Source organism: Calypte anna, chromosome 2 (assembly GCF_003957555.1).
Source record: "Calypte anna isolate BGI_N300 chromosome 2, bCalAnn1_v1.p, whole genome shotgun sequence".
NCBI classification, from domain to species: Eukaryota; Metazoa; Chordata; class Aves; order Apodiformes; family Trochilidae; genus Calypte; species Calypte anna.
This window is the reverse complement of record NC_044245.1, coordinates 52,805,524-52,832,481: the sequence shown is the minus strand read 5'-3', so window position 1 is coordinate 52,832,481 and position 26,958 is coordinate 52,805,524. Positions and strand designations below refer to the sequence as shown.

The 26,958-nt window shown below is 42.4% G+C and overlaps 1 protein-coding gene across 1 annotated transcript in view; it reads left to right on the top strand.

Annotated features, from left to right (window-relative positions):
- The first annotated feature begins 5,743 nt into the window (after window positions 1–5,743).
- TMC2 (transmembrane channel like 2) overlaps window positions 5,744–26,958 on the top strand; it is a 29,468-nt gene continuing 8,253 nt past the window's right edge. The window contains exons 1-15 of the mRNA XM_008493198.1: window positions 5,744–5,786; window positions 7,779–8,109; window positions 8,838–8,990; window positions 10,745–10,835; window positions 11,742–11,823; window positions 12,115–12,221; window positions 13,931–14,029; window positions 17,385–17,527; window positions 19,024–19,171; window positions 19,568–19,756; window positions 21,270–21,449; window positions 22,284–22,436; window positions 23,748–23,876; window positions 24,892–24,959; window positions 26,026–26,265. Of these exons, the coding sequence (XP_008491420.1) occupies window positions 5,744–5,786; window positions 7,779–8,109; window positions 8,838–8,990; window positions 10,745–10,835; window positions 11,742–11,823; window positions 12,115–12,221; window positions 13,931–14,029; window positions 17,385–17,527; window positions 19,024–19,171; window positions 19,568–19,756; window positions 21,270–21,449; window positions 22,284–22,436; window positions 23,748–23,876; window positions 24,892–24,959; window positions 26,026–26,265 (2,156 nt within the window). The remainder of the gene's footprint in view (window positions 5,787–7,778; window positions 8,110–8,837; window positions 8,991–10,744; window positions 10,836–11,741; window positions 11,824–12,114; window positions 12,222–13,930; window positions 14,030–17,384; window positions 17,528–19,023; window positions 19,172–19,567; window positions 19,757–21,269; window positions 21,450–22,283; window positions 22,437–23,747; window positions 23,877–24,891; window positions 24,960–26,025; window positions 26,266–26,958) is intronic.

Genomic DNA, 26,958 nt, shown 5'->3' with positions numbered 1-26,958 from the left:
AAGGCCTCATGCCCCCCACCTTGGGTGGGATTATTCAGATAAAGGTTATTTCCATGGGCAAAGCACAAACCAGCAAGGCACGAGTCAAGCATCCCAAACGCTGAAAGATTAGTCTCAGGCAGTTTCTTCCAGTGGGACGTGTGTTTGGCACCATTTTATTGCCTTCAGCCATTGTCCAGACTCACTATTCTACATGGGAGCCAGAGGGTTATTTTCAGATTCTGCAAAAATTAGGAAAAAATTAGGAAAAAATTAGGAAATTTCTTAACATAAGATTATGTTAACTTAATGAGATTGTCTACCCGGGTGTTTGCAGTGAATGCAGTGAATGCTGCTGACAAGTCCTTATTTTCTGAGTATTTCCATGATGCTCTGTCAGGCATCACTCCAGACCCTTGTAACAAAGTACAGGGAAACATTGCAGTGTTGCAGGGATTCCATGAGGGTGAGGATGATCTCTGAATGCATGTATGCTCAGCTTAACATGCAGCCCATGATGAATTTCCATGGCTTAATCAGAATTTTTCTTTTGGAAAATAAAGCCTTGATTTTGGTTATAAGCCAGTTTTATGAAGCATGCCTGAGAGACCCCAGAAGATGTGGTTATGTTGTCTAGAAAAAATAAAATAAAATAAAATAAAATAAAATAAAATAAAATAAAATACTTTTCTTTAACAGTCAGTGCAATAGGACTGAGTCAGTGTTGGGAAGGGATGTCTAACTTCTGAAAGTCTGCCTCAGATGTATCACTAGAGTAGGCTTCAGCAATTTGTGAGTTTTAGGTCCCCATCAAAATACCCCACACACAGGTCAGGTCTGTATTGTTCTTACTGGAAAAAAAAAGCTGCTCAAGTAAAGATTATTTATAGATGAGATGAATACTGAATAAATGTAATCCATGGATTAATTAGCTAAAGCCCCGTGTTAATCAGAAAACAAGAAAGGAAGAAACACTAGCTCATTAAGCATTTAGAGGCATGTTTTGTGTGCTTCCAGGATTCAGTTACCCTCTCTCCATAACACAACTGTTTTTTATTTAACACTTGGAGGTGTGTGAGAAGTCCAATGTCCTCATACACTAAAACTCAAAACTGTCACGCTATAGCATTAGTCACCAACGTGAGGAAAAGCAAACTCAATGGTATAGGGCAAAAAACCAGCACTACAGTTCCATAAATTTTTCACACACTGCATACAAAGTCTGACATTTACATAAGTAATAGCTGGATTCGTGGTCATGCATTACTTACTCATACCTTGTGTGGCATAACTCAAAGGTTAAATACTAATCCATTAATCCCCTCCTTCCAATCCATAATCCTAAGAAATCATAAACCCTGCAAGAAACATTATCCTCTTAGGAAAATCAGGCTCACAAGCTGAGGACAGCAGAGTGCTCAGTGCTGAAGAATTGCAGCATTTCCCTGTTGTAAGGCTATGCAAGCTCAGGTCAGCCCTACAGGAAGCTATTTTGGGATCTGTCATCTGCTTGGTGCACACACACACACACATGGAAAGTCCTGGTGTGCAACCTCTCTCATAGCACACAAGATGCCTCATTGCTCTCCCTGGCCTTGGGAGTTGTTGGAATGCTTTTTGTATATGTTTCCTTTGATGAAGGACCATCTACCTTCAGAGGTAGATAAGTGTAAAAAAAATATGAAACAAAGTACATTTTTATTACTTCCAATACAGCATGTTATTGAATATCCCACCTTGAGGCTTCTCCCATGAATTATTCAACTTTGCATATAAGCATCAATATATATGGGAGAAATCATGGATCACTCAGTATGTATTCAAAAATAATGCCAGGCAAGAGAGGCTGGCATGTCTCTGGTTTGGCTTAAACGTGCTTCACTTTTTGGGGGTCTCATCTTGCATGACACCACTTTGCTGCACTGAACCCTGCTCCTGGAGGCTCCCCAGGCTCATCTGTCCCAGCTTGTGGTCTGCATTGTACCCTCCAGCACCACCTGCCCCCCCCCCTTCAAACGTGGCAGTGATTCTGCCTCTACCCCCAGGGACATGTGCGACGAGGGACAAAGACCCCAAAGCTTCTCATTATCCTTGTGTGAATGAGCAGATGATCAGTCCACATCAGCTGCAGGTGGACCCTCACTTCCAGAGGAGGGAGATGGTGTTACATGGGTTGGGTTATTTTGTTTATACTAATCTTGAGGCTCTGAGGCAAAGGAAGAAGCAGATCACATGCAAAAGGGTTTGTTGTACCATAGGCTGAGTCCGAAAGGTAGCATAGGGATTTCTCCTTAAGTGTAAAGTATTTGAGCACCCATTTTAATAATCCTCTTCATTAGGAAGTAAGTGCTAATCAGTATGCACCTCTCTCTTTGATGGAATCCAGTGAAGTTGGAATTCTGAAAGAGAATGATCCCTACCCCTGCAAGGGGAAAATTCAGCCACTCAGTCTGTAAGACTGCAATTTTGTCTTGGTCAGTCTTCCCATATTTGATAGTATAAGGCACAGGGTGAGGGAAGTAACATCCCCACAGAGCTTACTGCTAATACCCTCAGCCACTAAACAGCCATACCAATGCATTGCCTCACAAATACTGCAGGGTACAGCCACCCTGCAGTGCTCTGCCCCAATGGTGCCCAGAGCACCATTCCTGCTCTGCCCCATACACCTGGATCCCTCTGCTACAGTGCAGGATGGACCCACCCCCCTGTGCAGCCAGAGGTGCCAGATGATGACCGCAGATTTTCTCCAAGTTTGTGGTACCCCAGGCTCCTTGTGGCTGCATGAACAACCACCAAAACTTTGCCACCACCCCCATGAACTGGAGTGCGGGTTATAAAATTAGAGGGGAGTTTTGAGTCAGAGCAGGAGGCAGAGGTATTACCCAGTATTATTCTATCAACATCTTCATCAGCGACCCAGAGGAGGGTACAGAGTGTAGCCTCAGCAAGTTTGCTGATGATATGAAAGTGGGAGGATTGGCTGATACACCAGAAGGCTGTATGGCTATCAGCAAGATCTGGACAGACTGGAGTGCTGGGCAAAGGGGAACCTAATGAGGTTCAACAAGAATAAGTGTAGAGACTTGCAACTTAGAAAGAATAACAGCATGAGCTAGCATAGGTTAGTGGTTGACCTTCTGGAAAGCAGCTCTATGGAGAAGGACCTTGGAGTCCTGGTGGACCATGTCATATCCATGCAACAGCAATGTGCCCTTGTGGCCAAGAAGACCAACAGTATCCTGTGATATTACCCAGCCCTACATATTGATATACTGGCGTCCCATGAGCTGCTGTTCTGGGCAGCAGAGTATTTCTTAAGAAGGGGTTCACAGGTCTCAAAGCACAGCAAATGACTGCAAAATGAATCTACAGTCCCCATTGTTTCTCAAAATCATGAACTTATTATCTATGAGTATGCCAAATGGCAAAAGTAGGTCTGGAGCCTGCAGCTGCCCCCACTTTGGGTGCAGAGTATGAGTACTTACCACGTGGCAGGGTAGAAACCAGGATGCTCAGATTGCTTCTTCCTGAAGTGTTCTGCATACCTCTGACAATGAGAGACTCACATAAGCATACCCTGAGCAGGCAAACAGCACCTGAGTACACCTTGGAGGAGAAGAAGGGTGTCCCAAGGCAGAAGCAGTGCCAGTACTGAGCCCAGAACTGTGGCAGTGTGGTGCACATCCACACTCCTTGTGCCTCTTACCATACAGTTCTCCAGAAATCTGGCTTTCATTTAACAGGGCAAAGGAAGTCACTGGAACCTAATTTTGGGAAACAGATGCTTAGGGCTGAGACATGAGGCAACAGAAGCAGACTACAGAAAAACTGTTCCAGTAGCTTGCACCAGCTGTGAATTGCTCCATTTTGCCTGACCTAGTGATCACATTTGGAGCAACTTCTCAATTTACCACATGGACACATAGAGTTACAGGTGAAACATAGACACTGGAAAGAGCTTCAAAGACCACTTCTGCTGTCTTCAACCTCAGTCAGACCCACTGGTGTGGGTACACAGTGCAAATGCCCTTCATGATGAACTTGAAGGGTTAGACTTGTTAATAATGTATGGGTACACACTATACCTTATGTATTCAGCTCAGGTGAGCTGAGCTAAAGTCAAAGGCAGGTCAAACAATTCGTGATCTTGGACTTAAAATACTTGAAAGGCACCAAAACTCAGTGAGCCAAAAGAAGCAGTCTCTCCCATTTGGGCTGACACCTCCTTGAGCACTGCACTGGGATCCAGAGCAGGAGTTATCTGTGGGAATGGGTGGTGGCAGCAGCATCAGGTTGATCCCCTCAAGTTCCTCTTTCAGGAGGAAAGGAAGGAAATTAGCCCTCTCCCTGCCAACACTTTGAAAAAAGTTTTTCTACACTGTCAATACAAGAGATGATCCCTCAGCAGAGCACACCAGTCAGGTGTCCTTCATGGGTCCTGTGTTGGTAAGCTTTCCTCTTCAGAAACTATTCCTGTGCAACCTACATGAGAAACCTTGCACTAGGAATGCACCAGCTCTTGGAGAGAGCTATAGCTGGGGCAGATACTGCAGGTTTTCCACCAGAGATTGCTCAGACAAACCTGTCCTTGGCCCATTGAAAGTCTGCAAGCCACAGCATGCAATACAATACTTTGTGGTACTAAAGGACCTTCTGAATGAGGGTCTCACATTAATTAATTAAGCCTCAGAGCACCTAGAAGGAAAATCTATCCTATTTTACCAGCAAGTACAATGAGCATTCAAAGGTCACACAGAATAGAGGAGCAAAGGAATGAGATCCTGGTCTCCTGACTCCTGATTCCTAGCTGCGTCTATTAGCTCATGACTCCTCTACAAAGAACGTTTATGGAGGAAAAAAGGTGACCCATAGCCATGCCCAAGGGGCACCATACTAAAAGATTTAATAAGGAGCAGGAGGATGACTAAAAGGGTTACACAGATTGACGCAGGTTAGTAAAGAATATGGCATTAAGAAAACTGATCCTTTCAAAGCCTCCAGCCACATGCTTCTGTCAGAACCAGACGTGACTTGTGTCTATGTTTCATACGATACCACCAAGTGGCCACCAAAGGGCTTTCCTTCATGTTTAAATAATGACATGCAATGTAATGCCGACAGATACTTTTTTTTCACAGGGAAAAAGGAGCAGAAGGAAAAGGGTTTGTCTGAGCTGAGGCAGAGCCCATGTCTTCTTTGCCTCTCCCACCCCTTTCCCCCCTCCCCTGCCTCCATGGCTCGCAAGCTGGAGGCTACCAGTGGCTGGGTGTGCCCGTCCATCTGCAGTACCAAGGAGACAGGCACATGGGCACTGGAAGAGAGAGTAACCTGTATATGAGTGGGGTGTGCAGGTGCAGCATAACAGCTACAGTGTCTCTGCAAAAGACAGGAGGCTGTCATGGGGAAGAAAAAGAAATGTGCTTTACAAGTCATCATGGAAGATGGTTGGTATCACCATGCGATTATTTCAGTTTGGATGCTGCCACATACTTGAGAAAATGACGTGTGACTTTCTAAGCACATCATTTTGCATCTCTCAAGGATCATGCAATTTCAGTTTGCTCCTGCAGGGAACTTTAGTCAATCTGCCAAACTAAAGTATATATTAAGACTGTTGCTGTAGGAAAAGAGTATAATATATAATCAATAAGGTGTGTTCTGCCAAGCTCAGCTGGCACTTGAGGACTAGCTGTGTAAAGCATTGCATGTGTAAATCCCAGCAACAAATGAAATTACTCTGTTTTTTTGTCTTGCAGTCGGAATGGAGGTTGATGGGCAAGTCGAAAGTGACACAGAAAGTGAAGGTAATGTAGAGATTAAAACTTGCATTCTTGTTTGAAATACAAGAAGTGATCCCTTTTCTTTTTCTCTCTGGCTTTTGACTTATTCTACAATAGGAACCATTTCATGAGCCACTTGTAAGCAAGCATATTTTTCCCTTGAGGTTTGACTTGTAACAGTGTTATGTAAACCACAGTTCTTAAGCAGCCTGTACCCTTCATCCATGCTCCTAAAGCAGGAGGCTGTTGAAGCCCATGTCCCTTGTCAGTCATCCCTAATAAATCAGACATCACAGTAAAGCACCACCCTGTGCAGGTTGCACTGCACCAAGGGGTCCTGTGTGCCCACTCTGTAATGCTTGATTCAGTCATAATGCACTGGTATCTTGATTAATCATGGCCACAAGAAATTCAAATTAAAATGAAAATTAATTGGAAGTAGGCTAATGGCTGTTAGGAAAATCAGGAAGCGTCAGTGACTGGATTAAAAACAGCTTTAACCCTCTATGTATAGTAAATAAAGAGGAATAGCTAAGGGCTAAGATTATAACATGAAATAAAGAGAGCTAAGAGGTAAGATCATAACAGCACTGGATAGGTGATATAAATGTAGATGCTACTGCGAAAAATGGTTCAAAACCGTGTCTGTACCATCCATAAAATTTAAGGAAGCAATTAGCAAATGACTGGGACTTATTTTTTTAAATCATAAAGACCTTTCCCATACAGGCATGCAAGAAACTAAGATCAAAGTAATGATCAAATGCCCCACTTCCACCCAATATTTGATAAACTGCAAATGAGAAGCAGTCGGATGCAGAAATGAGCTCTCTCCCTTCTCAAAGGACCTAGATGGTCCTTTGGCTTAGATCACTGACTGAAATTCAGCTGAGATGGACCATTACATTGTAACTGAAACCTACCTAAAGGCTTCTGAGAAATTACCTGACAGCTTCTTCTTTTTCCCCTTGACAAGCATGACAACCACCACCTACTAATTTTTTATCACTTGCAACAAAAAACTGTTTGCTTTTTATTAATTTCTAACTTTTCACTTAAATAAAAATGCAAATCATCAGATTCTTCTTGCTGCTTCTAGGCTGCTAATTTTTCACTCTTGATGCCATTCCAGCACAATTTTCTTCTTCCATTATAACCTTTCCAACCCCAGAGGAAAAAAATGCAAAACTTACAATTTCTTTGTTTGTTTGCTTGAACACTTTCTTTTCATCTGCCAGAAAATCTTTAAAATTAGAAGCCAAAATAGTCTGAAAAACTTATTACTGATTTCAAAGTACTTGATGGCAAAGGGGATAGAGGGTCTTGGTGTTTTTTGGAAATGTTTCTCTGTTTTCTATAATGTTCTGCAATTAAATTATGCTCTGTTTCAGTCCTTCAAGCTTTAAGCACTTCTGACTTCTAGATAAACAAGTTTTTCAGTCTGTAGTGCCAATAAGAATGAAACGCATATCAGAGACAACCAGTTTTTTTGTGCCTTTTCTTCTTCCTATAGGAAAGAAAAACTAGAGAAACAAGACCTGATGCTGCCTAAGCTGTACCTTTTCTCTATATAAACAGAGGCCCTCCCTGGCCTTTAAAAGTAAAAATGTTCAAGGACATTACACCAACAAGCACACTACATACTGTATAATGGACTGAAATTTTTGTTTCCATTGCTCTGGTGTGTGTACAGGTCAGAAAGATATCTGTGCTCTCTGATGGATAGGCTTTTGCATTTGTAACAGATTTCCAGTGTTCTTAAGGTTACATATCATCTGCTGATGTGCTAAAAGTCATTCTACTGTTCTATATGGGAGCTGAATAATGAAAGAGTTGGACATGGTTCTTGGACTGGGTATAACACAAAGGCCTCTAAGGTCAATGGGTATCTGCTCATTGACTTCACCAGGGTTTGCATCAGGCATCCTGGCTGCCTGTGCTTTTTTGAGGAGTCCTTATTTTGCCAGCACAGAAAACTATGTGTCTCCCAAAGTACTTGTTTTTCATCTCTTGCAGAAGATGAAGTGAAGGACAAGACACCTAAGAAACAGCCCCTCAGGGAAAAGGGCAGAGCAAGCAGACTTGAAAGGAAAAATCAAGAGAAAGACAAAGAAGATGAGAGTGAAGAGGAAGACAGCTGTAGCCAACAAAACAGATCTGCTAGGAGAAAAAACAACCAAAGCAAAAACAGCAGTGGAAAAAAGGCAGGAGAGAACGGAAGCTGCCAGAGAGAGAAGGGCAAAAAGTCTCCTACCAAAGATCAGAAGGAGTCAGAAAACAAAGAAAAGCAAACAAACAAGGAAAGAAAGGAGGGGGCGAACAAACAGAAGGCAGGCAGGAAAAACAGGTAATTAAACAAGCCCTGAGTACAGTAGCATTGACATGCTGTGAGCTTGTGATGCATGGGTCAGGACTGCAAGGTCTATAGACTGCAAATAAGTTACTGCCTTCCCAGAAGGGATATGACAGTGGTAAACAGTAGTGTAAAATGCCATGTGGCCAAACTGTCCAAGGTCTTCTGTTGCTCTCATTTCTTAGCCAAGATGAGATCCATGCATGTAGTAAAGTCCTTGTGCATATTGTGGGAGGTAGCAAACATTCTTTAAAAAGGCAACTTGTGTGACTCAAACCTGCCCATGTTTTTTTGATTGGTCTATGGAAACACTCAGGATAATTTGATGGTTTTGAGTCTTTGCCTTCCAAATCTTGCTTGCCTCAACCCTCTGCTTCTCCCCAAATCTTCCATTTCCCTCTGAAGGCATGAAAAACATTTCTTGGAGCCAGCTGTAGCCCTCAGCAATGTTTCTGTAGCTGGAGCATGGTCCAGAGCAGGATGTTGGGTGAGTTGTGGTCCAATGCAACCACCTCTTGATCATCCTGGCTGGACCCCACCTTGCCCTAAATGCAAGGGGACTGTGCTGACATTACACCAAGCCAGGGGATGGTGAGCCACTGTTCTCATATTAGAATGGGATGCCTGGGGTACAGAAGCACTATGACCACCCAGAGCAAGACCTTTCCTCTAACTCCTGCAAGATTTTCCATTTTGTGCCTTTTATTTTGTGTCTCTCCCAGTACTACTTCTGCTTCTTCCAACTCATCCGACCAGGAGTCTCTTTCAGAGGAAGAGCTTGCAGTCCTGATGGAGCAGGTGGAGCAAAAGAAAAAACTGATTTCCACCATGAGAAACAAGCCCTGGAGAATGGTGAAGAAGCTCTCAGTGCTCAGGTACCCATTACACAGGGAACCCCCAACCCTGAGGTCTTTACTGACTGTCAGATGCACTTTCCCTTCCCTAGAAATTGCATTTTTGCTGCTGCTACTAAAACACTCCAGTCTCAGAAAAAGTGAATGGCCAGAATGTCAGAGTTTAAATGATCAGAATTAAAGTGTGGTATTTGATTTTCAGCCTCTGTAACCTAAGAATGGACAAGGTGCAAATCTGTTCAACTGATATCCACAGTGAGGTCATTCTACCCTTATGTTTAAAACCAAATGTCTCACCACTGTCAGACTGCTTGTTAAAGCTAACTCTGTGTCCTGGTTTGCTTATTCATGTCCATTATCAGAGAGAAATCAGAGCAACAAAGTGCCAGGTTACTTCATGCTTCCTGAGACAGTGCTGCTTGGAAAAAAATGTTGCATTATTTGCAGAGGTTTATGAAGCTAAAATAATATTGCCTCCCAGCCCTCACTGAATGTAGGAATAACTCAGTCAGCTGCAGAGCTCTCTTCATGCAGGGCAATGGGGGGCAGTGGGGCAGGGTTGACCAGGACCATTCCCACATGAAGACAATATTTCAAGTCCCAGCTCTAAAGGTTAAAAACCAGTTGAAACCCCTTTCTACCAGGAGAGCTCTCAAAATAGCATTGTATAAACCTACACAGTCCCACGGGGACTCATGATATCCCCCTTCTGTCTTTCCTTGCCAAGAGACTGCTCAGAGCTGCAGACACCAAGCTGTGAAGACTGGTAGTCACCATGTGGTTTTGCTTCTCTCTTTTATGTCCTGAAGGTCAAGACCTGCTCCATCTCCACTAAACTTCGAAGCCTTGAACACTGCCAATTATATCTAAAAATATGAGTAGAGAGCTATGCAGCTGTGTTAAAGCACCTCTTCAATCTCACAGGCACATTGTAAGCCTGAGATCATTACAAATAATATCTTATGACTGTAAAAGTCCAAAGTTCTGCAAAAGAAAAGATTTAAAAAAAAAAAAAAAAAAGCAGCATTATTTCTGACTTATTTTTCATTTTGCTCCAGGATCCTGGCTAAAGTTCTGCTAGGAACATGTTTAATAGTATGACTCCATCCTTTCATCTTGTCCCTGAACCTTGGCAATCCTTACTATCTGCTAATGAACCTAAAAAAAATTGTGGCATTGTTTGTGCAGGGGTCTCCAGAAAGGGTTTCAGAGTGTGGTACATTCATTAGTTATTTTGGCTGCAAAAATTCAGTCCTGAGACAAGAAAGAAATAGACTCGTTGTACAGCAGAGGAATGTGAAACACAAGGAGAGTGAATCAATATGTTCAATACCTAGAAATTTCACTTTATGATTGCAAATAAAACTGCAGGTGATTTTCCCAAGGTTACAGGCTGAACTAGCCAGCTATTTCTACCAAGTAGAAGTCCATCTTCCCCAGAGGCTTAGGATTGCAAAGGAGCTCGTGACTCCTTAAATGTAATCTCTTATGCTGTATCAGCAACATGAATACATGATTTAATCTTATTCACAAACTCAGCATACTTTAACAACATCTACCTAGGTTCTTTCTTTTGTATTTCCTTACAAACCTGTTCTAAAATTGATTTCATCTTTCAGCTTGATTTTACTTCTGACCAGCATCCACGGGGAGCCCAAACCCTTGACTTCACATGGGCAGGGTGGTGTGGCTGGTCCCTCACCAGTGCAGGCAGTGGTGAAAAGTTGAAGACTCCTTTGCTGTTTCAATAATCCACTTGTTTATTTTCCAATTAGGGAGGCACAAGCTTTTGTAGAGAAGTTTGAAGGAGCTATGGGAAAAGGGAAAGGCAAAAAGTTGTACGCATATAAGATAATGATGGCAAAGGTGAGTGTTGCAATGATGCCAGGGAAAAGCTTGTTTACCTGGTTATGTGTTCAGCCTGGTTTTGGTGCAGTTTATTAACACATATTTAGTAAAAGACACACCAGAAAAACAGAATAAAACTTGTATGCGTTCAAAAATATGTTAGCCAGCTTCAAATCTGATGTTTTCAGACAGAATGAGGGAAAGTTCTGAATCTCATTGCCACCGTCCCTGAATCAAGGGAGGATTTGGAGGAGCAGTATAAACTGTGGTTTTCTGATTGCAGTCTCCAAAACCTTGATCTGTGAGAATAAATACCCCTAAAGATGAAAGAGGTCATGCAAAACTCATGCACTGCTCAATGGATCCCTGTAAAATTTCATCTTCTTCAGTTAATGACACAACTGGCATGATGAGTGTGTTTTAAAACTAAAGATGGTTAACAAGTTACATGTTGTCATGGAGATTATACTGAGAAGTAAAAAATGGAGCCAGGCCTGAGATGATAAAATCAATGGAAGTTTAGCCACTGGTGTAATTAGGAAGGATTTAAGCTCATTATTTTATCACATTAAATTTTGTTTTATATAGACTTGGTTCTGCATCAACTCTTTCAGTTCAGAGCTAGGTCTGAATTTTACAGCACTGTGTGACATGGTAAACTGATAGAACAACTGCAACTTTCGAAAAGCAGGGGGAGGTTAAAATTAAGATGATGAATGTGAACACCCGGGGGTAGGGGCAGACTTACGGATTAACACTAGTTTCTGAAATATTCCAGAAGTTCAAACCCAGACTAGAGTTTGTGCTTTGGACTTTACACCCACTCCTAGCAATGCTACCAAACCCTGACATTAGAAAGCCCTGCAGATGAGGCTGCCTTCTATTTCACTCCTTTCTGCTCACAGTGATGTTATCTTGTTTCAGAAATGGGCAAAATTTAAGAGAGACTTTGACAACTTTAAAACACAGTGCATACCCTGGGAGATGAAGATAAAAGAAGTGGAGAGTAAGTAGAAGTTTGCAGTGGCAGTGGGACACTTGGCAAACACCAGCTTTGCCAAGCTTCTTCCAAGCAATGCTCCAGATCCCTTGTCCCCCCTGTTTGCTAGCCCTGGGCACCTGTGCCAAACAAGGACCCTGGGCATAACTTGGTTTTGCTCTCCCCATCAGTGTTGGGAACTATTGGGAGGGTCCTGGGCAACACACTGAGACAGACACGAGGTTAAAGGAGTAGAAGTCTTGCTGGAACAGTTTAACTCTCCTACACTCCTAACCAACAAGTCTCTTCTCGTTCAAGGTCACTTTGGCTCCTCAGTTGCTTCCTACTTCATATTTCTGAGGTGGATGTATGGAGTAAATCTTGTCCTTTTTGGGTTAATATTTGGGCTGGTTATAATACCAGAGGTAAGTGCCTAATTCTCCTTCCAGTAATATTTTGCCCACTGGTTATCATGAACATGAGATTGATGGTGCAAATGAGCGTCCTGTATCAGGCACTGCTTTAAAAATTTAAATGTGTAAAGACAATAATTTACGAAGAATTACTTATAAGGCTGTCACTGACATAGAAGCAAAAGCTGGATTGAAATCAGGAGACCTAAAATGCCCTGCCCATAAAACAGGAATCCAAAAAACAATTTTTACATTTTGACTAAAGTGAGAAACACAGTCTAGGAATCCTCCTTGGTACAGGCTCAGGTCCATAAGAGCCATATTAGAAATGGGCTGTGCTCTGAAATTCATTAAGAAACTCTCCTTTTGGGGCCTGTTGAGGAGCATGGCTCCAGGGGGACAGCACGATAGAGCCCCACAGGAGATACTATCAAGGGAAGGAAGAGTTTCCCAAGCACTTTACCAACCTACATTTCTTTGGGAACTCTCCTTTTTCTTTACTTCTAACTAAGATGATTCACAAGGAAGGATTTTATTTTTAGTTTTTCTGTTCCTTGGTGTTCTTGGAGAAGTAAAAGGATCTCATAAGCAACTTTATATGATCATATATTGAAGAAATTTTTAACATAACCACTACAGCTCTGGCTAAACTACTCAGTCCAGTCTTTAAAGGCTACACAGTCTGCAGACAGTGGCATCTGTTCTGTTCAACGCAGATTTTTATGGAGCAAAATTGCAGCACAGAGTCTCTCCTGAGAACCATGCTTTTGTCCTCCTTAATGTGACTGCTTACACTATTGAAAGTAAAACTCTGTTTCTAGGATGAAGAGACCATTAGCACTAAACAATATAAATTTATTTTGTTAGGAACTATGCATATGGTAGAAGACTAACCAGCTTTTGTCTTTAAAGTGTGCGTACTGCTACTCATTGCCTACTGAGCTGCTATGATATGGAGAGTAGATGGGCAATAAACATTCAATCATAAACAATTTTGAAATTAATTAGCAAGCCCTAAAAAACAAATGATAGATGATATGCCAGGACCTTTGAAGGCTATGAATGCTAATGAGATCTTTTGGTATAACCATCAGTAGAGTCTGCTTGTAAAAATATTATTAACTCTCCGTAGCCCCTGCTGTTCTGGCTGAACTTCAACAGCTGCTGGACTTGCTGTAAGATCTGCTTGTGTGGTGCCATCAGGAAAGGCTGCACCATGAAAACCATTCTTTGCATCATTTTGTCAAACTCTTATTGAACAAACCTAACTGTCCTTCACCTCACCTTCATATCATTTCTTCAATTCAGGACTATATAATACTAAATATACCGCAAGCTCAACCTGTGCTTTTGATTTCTCTCAAAGGAGGAGTCCTGCATAAATAGATAAAGCTAATCCCCTTATGGCATTAGACCCATGAAGTTCAAGCAAAGAACTTTGTGCTTAACTAAGGACATTTAAACTGGATTCATTCATTGAGGGATATAGTTCTTTGCCAAAATAGTTCCTGTGCAAAGGATGTTACCAGGGAAGGGGACTCCTCTGGTTATTTGGGTGAAATTAATTTTAAATACTTTTAACTGCTGCTCTGTATTAAGAAATAAAATATATATTAAAATCAACCAAAAGAAAAACCAGCCAAAAGGGACACATTGAGGAAAAAACTGTTAAAAACTGTGCAGTGTTTTATATGTGCATCACTGTTATTAATGATGACCAGGTCCTGATGGGGATGCCATATGGGAGCATGCCAAGGAAAACTGTACCCCGAGCTGAACAAGCAACAGCTATGGATTTTGCAGTTCTTTGGGACTTTGAGGTAAGTACAGGAGTGTTAATCATAGCAGATCAATTGAATGTGTCCTAAACCCTTCAGAGGTTACTGCTGCTACAGAAACAAATTTGTTCCAAGATAAACCAGCAGTGCATCTATTTCTTCCAAAAGATGAACACACCTGCAGCCATGAAATCTTTGTAGATCAGCAGAGATTTCTGGCCAAAACACATGCAGGCACCTATATGTGGATTTGAACCACTTCCATATAGAAATGTCCTGGCTGGCATATGCCACATGTGTGTGTGTTTTTACACACAGTTATCAATTTCTCATTGTTGAAAGAACAAAGCAGATGCACTTTGATTCCAAAGGGGACATATCATATCCCAAAACAGCTGGCTAACATCACCTGAATTGTGTCTGTCTAGGGTCAATGAGGTGCAAGAGGACAGAGTAAAATCCACTAAGGCAGGTGGAGTTGTACATTTCCACACTGAAGGAAGTCAAAGCAGATTTAGGAACTCCATATCCTTTTGTCTACATAATTTTGTTATTCATGAAGAACAACAAACTAAAGTTAAATTTTCCTGTGAGCAGAAAAACTGAAAACTTCCCAGTGATAAAATTCATGCAGGTCACTTAAACCACATTCACAGAGCTGCCTTCTGAACTCAGGCAAAAAAAAACCTTCCTCACATTCATAATGTTGAATTTTATTCTGAAAAAAAAAAAAAAAAGTGTATGCACAAGACCCGTTTTATTTACAACTAAAAAGGCAGGCAGCACACCAGTGAACAGCAAGAGCTGTTCTAAACCAGGCAGCCAGAAAGTGAATTCAAGCTCTTCATGGGCAGGGAACACCTTACTATACCACTGAACTTGCTCACTGCCTTGGGAAAGGGATCCCTTCCCACACCCCTGGCATCCCTGTCCCCATGAAATATTTATAAGAGCCAAAGTTGGAAGTAAAGTTTAGCATTTGCACCCAAAAGGAGAGCCCAGTTTTCCAGCTGCCCACAAGAGCACGGATGCAACCCTGACTCAAGGCCCTCTCCAGTTAATCTTTCCTTTTGAAGGTTTAGGTCAAAGGGATTACGTGTTTTTAGAGGTGGCCTACAAAAATAAAAAGAGGTGTGCAGAGGGTGGAAAGATTCTGCTGTGGCCAATACCTTGGGATCTGATTTTCAAAGCTGCTGCCTCTGGAAGTATTTTTTTAAATACTCATTGGTGCTGGCCCACATATTACAAGGGTGGGATCCAGTCCTTTCATAATAAACCTCATTATAATTTCCTGTGCTAAAAAAAGAACCTAACAGCTTCTTAATGTAAGCCAGATTATTTAAATGAATATATTACTATGGCTTCAAACACTGCTGTCTCCAGAACCCTTGACAGGGCCAGACCTTCAATTACCACCCACTTTCTGCTGATGTTCATTTTAGCTCTTGCTCTCCCAGAACTTTCACCCACTTGACAGAATCCCAGATCCAGAGGTGAATTAGGGACACTTTAAGTAACATTGTACAGAATGAAATGCTCATTTGAGTATCACACTGTAAAAATACAAGAAGCAGCATTTAACCTCATTAGTCCAGAAAACAAAAAAAACTAAAACAAGCAAACAAAACCCCCGCAGGAATGTTCCTGAACTGCAGCTGATTTTATATGAGAGATCATGAACTCCACACATATGTGTAAGGAAATTTGTTCTTGGATGAGGTTGTACTATTGCATGAAAGGCTGGCTACACTGTGACCTGCCAGACTCCTGCCTGTGAGTTGGTGCATTCCTCTGCTATTGCCAAGGTCCTGATTCTCTGAACCCTTCTGCCACAGAGGTCCCCATCCTGCAGCCACTCCCTTGCTGCTTGACACCAAGGAGCAATCACACAAGCCTGAGAGGCAATCTCCACTTATGAGTAAACTATGTACACCCATATCCTCTGCAGTCAAGAGATACCAAATTAAGTCCTTCACAGAGGCCTGTCTGTGAAAATGAATAGATGCTTATTCCAGCAGGCTCCACAGGAGAGGTGAAATGGGGAAACATATTTCATGGGAGGCATAAAAGGAAGAGTCAATATTGCAATCCTGAAAAATACATTTCAAGAGAGGAGCCAGGGAAACATGTACTTTGGAAGAAAGGAGGTCACATCATAGGTTTCTAGAGGAGCAGAAAGGAATAAATCTCACTTGGATACCAAACACTATTTCACAAATGGAGTTTAAAGAACATACTGGATGATGTGAGCAGAAAAACTCATTTTTCAGTCCCCACCAATTGATGAATCAAAAAGACAAAGGTCTGGGATTACAATGTGACAAAAAAACTTCATTAGCATCTTCCAGGAATATCATCTTTATAATTTGTGTGGCTTTTTTCATTAAGCTTCCTCAGCACACATTATAGTAGTATGTTACGAACCCCAAGCATCAGTGTGTGATCCACCAGCCACAGATTCGCTGTGTTTTCCCAAGTGGCTCAGCAGCACTGCCAGAAACACTCATAAAGTCATCCTAGACCTGGGACACTATGCCTTGTGCGTGGCAAACATGCAGCTAATGGGGTACCCAGGCATACCAAAGTTTTATAGTGGATTAGGAATGAAAACCAGAACACTCTGGACAAGCTTAGTCAACTGTCCTGGCCAGACTGCTTAACTAACTTAATTTATGAGCTGAAAGACATCAGACAAAAAGTGGAGAAAATATGCAATGATGCACATCAACTTGGATGAGAGATGACAGAAAAATAGGGAGAGATTGCTAATGCAGATTAGGAGATCTGCACACTCCTTGAATGCCCCATAGGTCTGTACAATAAAAAATACATCTACTTGAGACAACATGGGTGATACTGTGTCTGGGGCTCTCAGGTTTCTACAGGAAGGAAAAGCTTTGATTTTAGTCTTTAGTTATATTTGCTCTGCAGGTGTAGCCAGTAAAAGAAACTAAATCTGCAGGGTACAAACCATCAGCTGCCTCCTAGTTAAAGGAAATGTTCATATCATGGTAGGAAACCCCACTGCTACAGCATTTCTGCAAGATCTAAGTGTTTGTTTCTGGATTACAGAAGCAGGTGTGTTACAGCCACAAAGAGCAATAAGGAGGTTTTTCTGGAAAGAGTGAAACAGTCATGGATAAGACCTACATTTTAGTTTTGAGCCAGGAGCAGCCTCTGACATGTTCTCCCTCTTCTTTCGCCTCTTAGGAAGATAGGCTCACAGTAGGACGGCTCTGAAAGGTGACAGGGCAGCAGACAGCAAAGAATGAGACACTAAAAATCTTTCCAAGCTGTTATTCCTTTCTCTAAATGTTCCATTTTCACCAGAAACCTTTTCCCTGCAGCAAAAAAGCTACACAGCTTACACAAGGGTTTGCTTTTGCTTTTCCTCCAGGGTTACATCAAATACTCAGCTCTCTTTTATGGCTACTACAACAACCAGAGGACAATTGGCTGGCTAAAATACAGGCTGCCCATGGCCTATTTCATGGTTGGGATCAGTGTCTTTGGCTACAGCCTGATGGTTGTTATAAGGTCGTAAGTACAGTGTTGCTTCTTCTGCAAAATCCACCAGGATGGGCCTAGCAGCCAGGTTCCCCTCCACCAGCATGGCTCAGAGCCTTGGCCAGTGGCTGGGGGAGCAGGGAGCAAAGGGGGATGTGAGTCTTCTGTGTTCATGCACTCAGCCTCAGCATCCAGCACCCTAGCTCTGGTGGACTGAGTGTGCCCACCTGCATTATTTTGAACCCTTCCACCTCCTTCTCCTGTCCTCTTCTTCCCTTTCTTCCTCTCTGGATCACGTTTACCCTTCCTCCAACATGATTACAGCACCATCAAGTGGATTTTGTACATCAGGAAGGATTTTACTTACAGTAAATTTCAATGGCTCTTTCTCTCATCCTTTCATTACCAAAAAAAAAAATTAAAATTAAAAGTTTCTGAAAGCCAATGTGAGCCACACAGATGGTGCAAGGGGTACAGAAAAGAGCCAAGAGCTACCAGACTGCTTTTTTTTTTGCATTGTCAAACTAATCAGCAGAGTTTTAAACCCCAACCCCTGGTGGGGTTTTTAAGTCCCCAACTCCTGGTGCACTGTCCCTGGTCACCATCGAGGTCCCCACCACATCTCCAGGGCACCAAGGATGCAGCCGAGGCACTTCTCGCTTTGTGGTGTATCTTGAGATTGTTTGTATTCAGTCAGTCTCCACAAAGCCAAAAATAAAACCCTCTGTCTCTCTCTAGAGGCCACTGCATGCAAAGATTATTCTTTGCAAGAAAGAATAAGCCCATGGATTTGTATTGCTATCGAATCAGGTCCTACTGCTGTGCAGCAGAAAGAGCTACTTGAGCCTTTGGCTGGAGCAGGACATGGGGATTTGCTGTACATTTGCCATGAAATTGCTGCATCTTTTGTCTTGCCTTCCTTGAGGGACTGGTGTTAGGGACTCTGGTGGGAGTTATAGAAGGATTTCAGGGACCAAATAATAGAGAAAGATCAGCAGAAGCCATATCTGCTCCTATGCTGATTAACAAGAATAATCCTTTTTCTCTCCCTGCATGGTTTGCTGCAAGGTCTTTTGCTCCAGCATTGTGCAGCTACAGAAATCTCACCAAAACCTTATGTTGCAGTCGGTGTACTGGAAACAACAGCAATTTTTTACTCAATTTAACTAACTAATATACTGTACCCAAAATATTTTTTTTCTGTGAATAGTCTATCTTCATGGCATTAGCTGGTGGAAGCAATCCTTACCCTGCTTTGAACACTTATGCTAGATTTTTTTCTGCAGTACTGTTTTTAATAGAAAACCTGCATAGGCCTAAAGACCTCTTTTGACATTTCAGTCCTTCTCAAACCTAAAGTCTCATGGCATGGGACAGACAGTCCCACCCAATCCCTAAGAGGAGTCACCCCACACCTTCCTTAACCCCTGGCAAATCCAAGCCACCAGTGCTGATTTGCAAAGCTGAAGGGCACCTGGTGGCTCTGTGAAACACTCCCTGATCTTGCCACTACACATGTCCTTGCACAGGATGGCACGCAATGCCAATGAAAGTACAGCAGATGGAGACGATGACAACTTCATTTTCAGCTGGAAAATGTTCACCAGCTGGGACTACCTCATTGGCAACCCAGAGACAGCAGACAACAAGTTTGCATCCATCACCACCAGCTTCAAGGTAATCCTCATTGGCATTTCTCTGTCTGCTTCTGGGGATGTGCCCAGCACCTGCCATGGCAAAAGTTTAAGGGAAAATCTGGGTATCTGTACAGCATTTGCTCCCACATCATGACTCACCCCAACAACACTTTTAGGATTTGAAAAGAATCTGGTTTACTTCAGAGTGCAATTCCCCAAACACGCTCCCCTGGAACAAAGCAGGCTGTTTGCTACTTCATGTCTTTCAGTCAACCCAGGATACCTTTGTGAAGCTTTGTTTGATCTTAGCACAAACTATTAATTTCAGTATAGCCTGGGATCACATTTCATAGGGTAGAAAACCGTCCAACATAGCCCCTAGGCTCAGTGCTGTAAGATTCACCCTCCAATTCTGTAAACATCTCTGTTCTTTCAGGAGTCTATCTTGGATGAGCAAGAAAGCAACAAGGATGAGAATATCCACCTGAGGAGGTTCTTGCGAGTTCTGGCCAATGTCCTCATCATTTGCTGCTTGTGTGGGAGTGGCTACCTCATTTATTTTGTGGTGAAGCGCTCCCAGACATTTTCCAAAATGCAAAACGTTGGGTGGTATGAAAGAAATGAGGTAAGAAAACTTTGCTTTCAGTTTTCTGCTGTGATAATTTGGCTTGGACATCAGCATAATCCTTGCCGCAGCTTGAGGACAGAATCCAAGGCAGAGGGATTCCCTACCACAGCCCAAAAGTCCTTTGTACTTTGTTTTAGCTTGTACCTTTGTACTTGTTTTAGCTGGAAAGCACATTGGTCTCCCTGAGAGGTTTTAGGTCAAATTAGCAGCTCCTTCAAAGAGGATAAAATACTCCTACAATATATCACAATAAAAGTCATTGTGCTTTCAGCATTTACATCACTGGCCAATTTTTAAAGAACTTACCACAAATTGCATATTAATGCTTATGAATTCTATTGTATTAGAAAGCTCTCTGGATGTTCGACTTGTCCATGATTAGACATAAAGCTAAACTCAAGTCTTTTGTATCCATCTTGAATAATAGGAGTAAGATACTCCATCCTGCAGAAAAATTTCAATTGTCAAAATTTTTCTGTGTCTAATTTCAGAAGTTCAGGTCTTCAAGCTCTTCATACACACACACACACAAATGGTTTCAGTGAATGGAAAGGCATGGTTTAAGTGTATGCCTCAATATCGTGTATTTATATATCAAAGCCAGATCAAATTCAAAGCCATGCATTTTCATAATTCCCTCAGAAAACATTGGCAAGACAGCACTTTTCTCACAGAATACTTTGCTTTGTTTCAGCCAACTTTTCCCAAAGAAAAAAAAAAAATTAATGTCTGAGGTTTTCCTGGTGATAACTTGAGATCTGAATATATACAGTTCTGGGTACTGTTGCCTCTCCTGGGAAGAAAAGCACAAAAACAGAGACCTGTGAGTCAAAGCCCCCCAGTGGCCCTACAGACACTGTTCCCTGCAGACCAATGGGCACTGTATAGTTGTAAAAAAAGACTTCAAGTCATGCCTTAGCTACCACTGACTTGCCAATGACCTCATTGACCATGGTACAATTTTGGATCTTGTATCATATAGAGGACCAAAAATACCAGTAAGACATTTGCTTGAGCAGCAAAACTGAGTGCTTGGTATGCTTCCATTCAAATCTGCAATTGCCTACTGCAAAAGCAAAGGTGTTGAATGTGGAAAATAAACATTAGCATCAACTAATTATCTTCCTGCACACAAGCCAAGTCTTGTGCTTCCTCTGAAACTAAAATAAGAACCTTGGAGCTGATGCAAGCAGTACTGAGAGGGACTTGAGGAACCTAAATATTCATGAGTCTGGGCTGACAGGGAACAAATGCTTTCGAGCTCATCCTTTTGAGATAACAGCAAAAATGCTCCTGCAAGAGCAAGCTGTGCAACCCAGCCCTGAAGTCTGGTGCTGTGCTGCCTGCACGCTAAGCAAAGACAGGAGCTGAGCTTCCTGAGCTTTGGCTTCCTCCCTTTTGCAAATCCTTCTGAGAGCTCCAAGCAGTTGCTGGCAGCCTCCGCTCTGCTCTGAGTAATGCAGTCACCCTTGTTAATATTAGCAGCAATCTTCCTTTCTTCACATGACAGGTGGAAATAGTGATGTCCTTGCTGGGCATGTTTTGCCCTCCCCTCTTTGAAACCATTGCTGCACTAGAGAATTACCATCCCCGCATCGGGCTGAAATGGCAGCTGGGCCGGATCTTCGCTCTCTTCCTTGGGAACCTCTACACGTTTTTGTTGGCCTTGATGGATGATGTCAATGAAAAAGTAAGAGCTGAGCTGAAAAGCCACATTCACTCGTTCTGTCCAGAGCTGAGGGCAAGCACAGACAAAAAGGATGAACACCCTCTTTGCAGCAGGTGTTTTTCTCTTTCATGATCCTCTTGAGAATCATCTGCAGTGCTCTGGAGAGGCTCATAGCCCAGAGGGGTTTCCAGAGAGTCTCCAGCTTCTCATTACAGCCCAGACAGTAGTTATTGTCTACTATAATCATGGCATATTAGAATAATTCAATTTTTTTCTCTCCATCTGACACTATTTACCATTTCTATTAAGGCAGAGCCTGAGGAGGTAGTTTATAATCCTCTTCCCCTGCCTTTCCCTCTTTGACATTATCCTGGTTGTGTGTTGCAGGCAGATAACTGCAGGAAAGAATATATGTCTAACTGATCTATATTAAAAATGTGTCTGTTTTAAGCTGAGAAGAATTGGAAGAATCAGGGCAGTTTGGTCTGCCCTGAAAAATGAAGAAAGTGAGGAAGGAGGACTGGGTAGAGGCTTCCTCTGCACACTATCCTTTCTGGATGTCTGCCTCCTCCACATGCAGAGACCAGGCTACTAACTCCCCAAAACTCACAATGCCCCAGCTGCTCCAAGATCTAGAGGGGCTGCTGCTCCCCTTCTCCTAGAAAAAGGAAAGGAATTTCTGTGCTATTTCCCTTTCCAGTGCCAGCAGAGCAACTCTGCTGTAAGCAAACGCTTATATACTGGGTAGTAACTGGTAGGGAGGAGAGAGAACCCCAACACTTTGGGTCTCTCAAAACACATTTTCTGGGGCCCCCGTTTCCTGAAGTCTTTGGCTGGGACTTGTCTTCATTGCAGCTGGCTGAAGAGGATGCAGTGAAGAACATCACCTACTGGACACTGCTTGGCCATCACAACTCATCTGATGGCAATGGCAGCACTGTCACCCCACCACCCATTGATCCTGCAGATGTGCCCAGAGGACCCTGCTGGGAGACAAGTGTTGGCATTGTAAGGAATTAATTATGCATTAAGTTTCTGGGCTGGCTTTGGTTGTTGTTTTTTTTTTCCTTGATGTTTTTAGTATTTCCATGCTTAAAGTTTTCCTAGCAAATGGCATCTCCTTTCCTGACTCTCAAACAGTGGCACGAAGGCAAAATAAATCCTTGGCCATGGTTCTTGACCTGTTGTGGTGAAATCCCTAGCTCGATGGGCCCTGGGCATGCACAACTCTGTGGTCCTTTCTGTGAAGGACACAAAAGATCCAGCAGTCTGCAACCACACCTGCACAGTCTTTTTGGTCCAGAACATGACTGTGCCTTTGAAGGAAGCTGTCTTCTTCATTTACTGCTGCGCATTCATTCAACGTTGTAGGGAGGCTCCAGAGCACATGGGTAAACCCAACTGAAGGACATGTCCCAAGGGAACTCTTGACATGTCATAGTCATCATGAAGCCATGGAAAAAGAGCAGAATTAGGCAAAAATAACCCCCCCTGAAATGTATGTAGCGTGGCCTTCAAGTTCTTAGTTTCACCTTGCAAGCCCACCCTGTAATCTTCTCATTTTGGACAGCTTCATTCACTAAGAAGTTCTGCAGACAGACCATGCACAACTCAAAAAGTAGAAGTAATTACTTATCAGTTGATACAAATAGCTAGGACTTCACCAAGATATGGGGCTATGCATTACAGTGTACATACAATGGGTCTTCGCCGGGCAAGTGGATTTTACTCAAGTAGGGAAAGACTAGCCATGGGTGCTCCTCTGAAGGGGCTCATCCAAGTGAAACTGAGCTGTCACCCTGCAAATCCTTGGGTTTTTCCCCTGCAGACTTTTAATCTTTTCTTGTCAGTGGGTTTCCATGTGGGAAGTAGGTATCCCCATCCTACAAGTCTTACTTCTGCCTGCAATTTTTACTTGTCTTGTACATCTCCCCTCTCTACACTTTTTCACAGCTCTGGTTTACAGCAGAACGATTTCCTCAGGAGTCCTACGTGTATGTATGTTTTATAACAGCATTACTGCAACATTAACATTTTGCTTGAGTTCTACATGCTGCCACCACAAAGAGCAGAGTCAGTAATGCTAGCAGCAGCCATCAGGGCTGATGGCTCTAACAGAGCTCGTGCTTCCCAGGCACAGAGGCAAAGCTTAGGCACTACCAAATGTTTGCAGATGAGCAGGGAGTTTGTTCATGCACATCCACCTGAAGGCTGGTCTCACATAAAGACAAATAGCTTAATAAAACATAAAGTACTGAACATGGTACTGAAATTATAGGAGTTAAATGTGGGGGTTTTTTTCTGTGTTTTAAATTGCAGGAGTTTGTAAGGCTCACTGTGTCTGATATCCTGGTGACCTACATTACAATCCTGGTGGGAGATTTCATCCGAGCTTGCTTTGTCAGATTTGCAAACTACTGTTGGTGCTGGGACCTAGAGGCTGGATTTGTAAGTAAATGTCTTAGACCTGAGAAGATAGAAGTAATTTAAGGCTATTTGATCAAATGCTACAAATCCAATTGCTATGAATTATTCCTGTGGTCCTCTGGTCTTGTCTGATAATTTAATTTTAGTAGGTAGTCTCTCCATCATTTCTCTGGATCAATCAGTTTCACCTCAGAAAGAACCCATAATCACCCACCATTCGTTAGAACCACGTTTTTGGCATTAATTTTTCTTTCAAGAAAAAAATAAAAACTTTATATACAGCTCAAGGTGCCAAAAGAAATCCAAGTTTTGTGTGCACGAAAGCAGATACATGTAAAGGAAACAGCAGGTTCATCATTTTCAAATCTATGAGAATAATAATTTATACAATAACGAATACTGTCAAGAGATTAGAGCAGCCTGTTCTGGACTTACTGTCATTAGCAACCACATCAGACAGATGGCTCCACATAAAGCAGTATTTTAATTACTGACTACTACGGAGCAAAATACCATGAGATACCCATCAGGTTATATATTCCCTCATATTTTTCTCCCTTTACTTTCTGGTTCTGTTCTTCAGCAGACCACTCCTGCGAGACACAAGGACATGGATATATTGGTGTAGCATTTGCCCCCCAGCTCGCTATTATCATCCTTTAAACATCCAATAGATGTAGAGCTGTAATTCCATAGCCAGATGCACTGGCTGGAGTGCAAAATCTAGTCCTGTGCCATGGCTCCTTTGCTCTCATGTGGCTTCATATTAGCAGGGAGAAGACATAAAAACAGAGCAACTCTAAAGCCTCTCCATATATCTTTCCATTTTCAGTAAACCAAAAGAAAAGTAGCAGTCCACAAAGCAGTAGCTCCAATTTTTTTTTCACCGCACCACTGTGTACGAGCAGTACACACATCACAGGAGCCCTTCCAGAAATTCCTTCACACCATCTTTAAATAATCATCCTTATACCCAGCAGCAAACAATAATGGGTACCTCTAGCAACAATAAACTCTCCCTTTTTTCCCCATGTAGCCATCCTATTCTGAGTTTGACATTAGTGGCAATGTTCTGGGTTTGGTCTTCAACCAAGGAATGATTTGGTAAGAAATTTCCCCTTCTGTTTTGGAGGGTTTTTTGCTTTATTTAGGAAACCTGACAATGGAGTTACAAATCTTCCAAGCCAGACAGAAAAATCTTTTGGGTTTTGGTTTCTCTGGTTGTTTGGCTTTCTGTGCTTGACTATAAAAATGGAAATTTTTAAATGCCATCTTATTCACCTTAGAGGATTAGCAGTGAGATAACTGCAGCAGAGTATAGTCTTGCAAACCCTGGCCCACTCTTATTTTTACAAGGTCTTTTTTTTATATCATTGCCTTTGATGTTTTACTATTGTGGGGTTTTTTTTTTTAACTTTTCCAAAATTCACCACATACATTGAGCAGAAATGGGTCGAGGACAGGTCACCTTGACATGTTGTGTTGGCTTTGATGAGTTGTTCTAGAACCATGAGATACAGATATTAAAATAACAGCAATGAGGTGCTAGGAGATAACATTAAAAGTAACAATGAGATAATGACAACTACAGCAAAAGTGAAATACAACAATTAAAATAATGGGGATGAAGTGCCAGAAGATATTAGAAGTAATGACCAGATAAAGGCAACTACATCAAACAACCTCTGCTGTCCTGCATAGAGTTGTCCTTGACCCTCTGCCCTACAGAAGATAGTACAAGAAGCAAAAACACAAAGCACCTTCACCTCCTCTGTCAGCAAGGTTTCCCTTGATGCAAAATAATGTTTTCTGCCCATTCCCCTACTACAGCATCTCTGTAGACGCAGGGAGGTCACTCTCTGATGGTTACACTGCCCTGATAGCTTCCAAGCTATCCCCAAGTGATTTTTATGACAAACTGAAAATCTTTCTTTACAAGCACTGAGTGGTCTGAGACCTCCCTGTTCCTCCCTGTGTGGATACCACAGCCTAATGTGAATGCAGGCAGCTTCTCCTCCAGAAGCAGAGGGGTAGCATAAACCAGCCCTCTCAGGCTTCATTGGTGGGCAAGCTCACCACCACATGAACTCTTTTTTGCTTTCTTCTGAAAAGACAAAAACCTTCCCAGTCCGTGAAAAAATAGCACTTGTCCTTCTCCTTTTCTTTTCAGGATGGGATCCTTTTATGCACCAGGGCTCGTGGGTATAAACGTCCTGCGTTTATTGACCTCCATGTATTTTCAGTGCTGGGCTGTCATGAGCAGCAATGTCCCCCACGAACGGGTCTTCAAAGCATCTAAGTCCAATAATTTTTACATGGGACTTCTGCTGTTGATCCTGTTCCTCAGCCTCCTGCCTGTGGCTTACACCATCATGTCCCTGCCTCCCTCCTTTGACTGTGGACCATTCAGGTACTAGCAAAACACCCAAAATGCCAGTTTTCTACTCTGATCTATGGGATTATTTTCATAAAGTTAGAAGGCCAGGATTCCAGTAGAAATGGTGAAATGTCTCCATTTTCCATCTGGTTAAATCCTTAGCAATGTGAGGAAATGAGCTGTTGAATTTTGTTGGAAAATAGCAGGAAATTGATAGGTCTCAGCCTGAAGAGTTGCAGCTTTTTTATTTTTTTATTATTAGGAGAGAATCAGCACTGCACAGAGCATTCAGTGGACTAGATTAACATGCTAATAAAGTCTAATTTGATTCAGTAACGTCAGTCCCTGGGTCTACTGAGTCAATATGACTCAGCAAGGAGCCAGATTGGAAGATTGTTCCTGTAGATGCACTGCTTTAGGTTATCCACCTGCTAATGGAGAGTGACAACAGAAGGAAAAAAGAGTTGGGGGCAGAAGGCAAGAGAGCAAAATTCCCTCAGTTCTATACCAAGGACAGGTGTCAATGAGCAATACCAGAAGATCTGACAAGAAACTTGTTGCAAACATGCTATCATTTGGAGATGACTAATCTGCAATATGAAAGAGCTATTTCAATTCCCAACCAACCCTTCAAAAGCCACTCAGCCTGATTCAGACCCTTGGCACACCCTCTCAACTTGACTGAAAGTCAGTTCTCCCGGGCTTAAGGCATCTGATGATGATGAT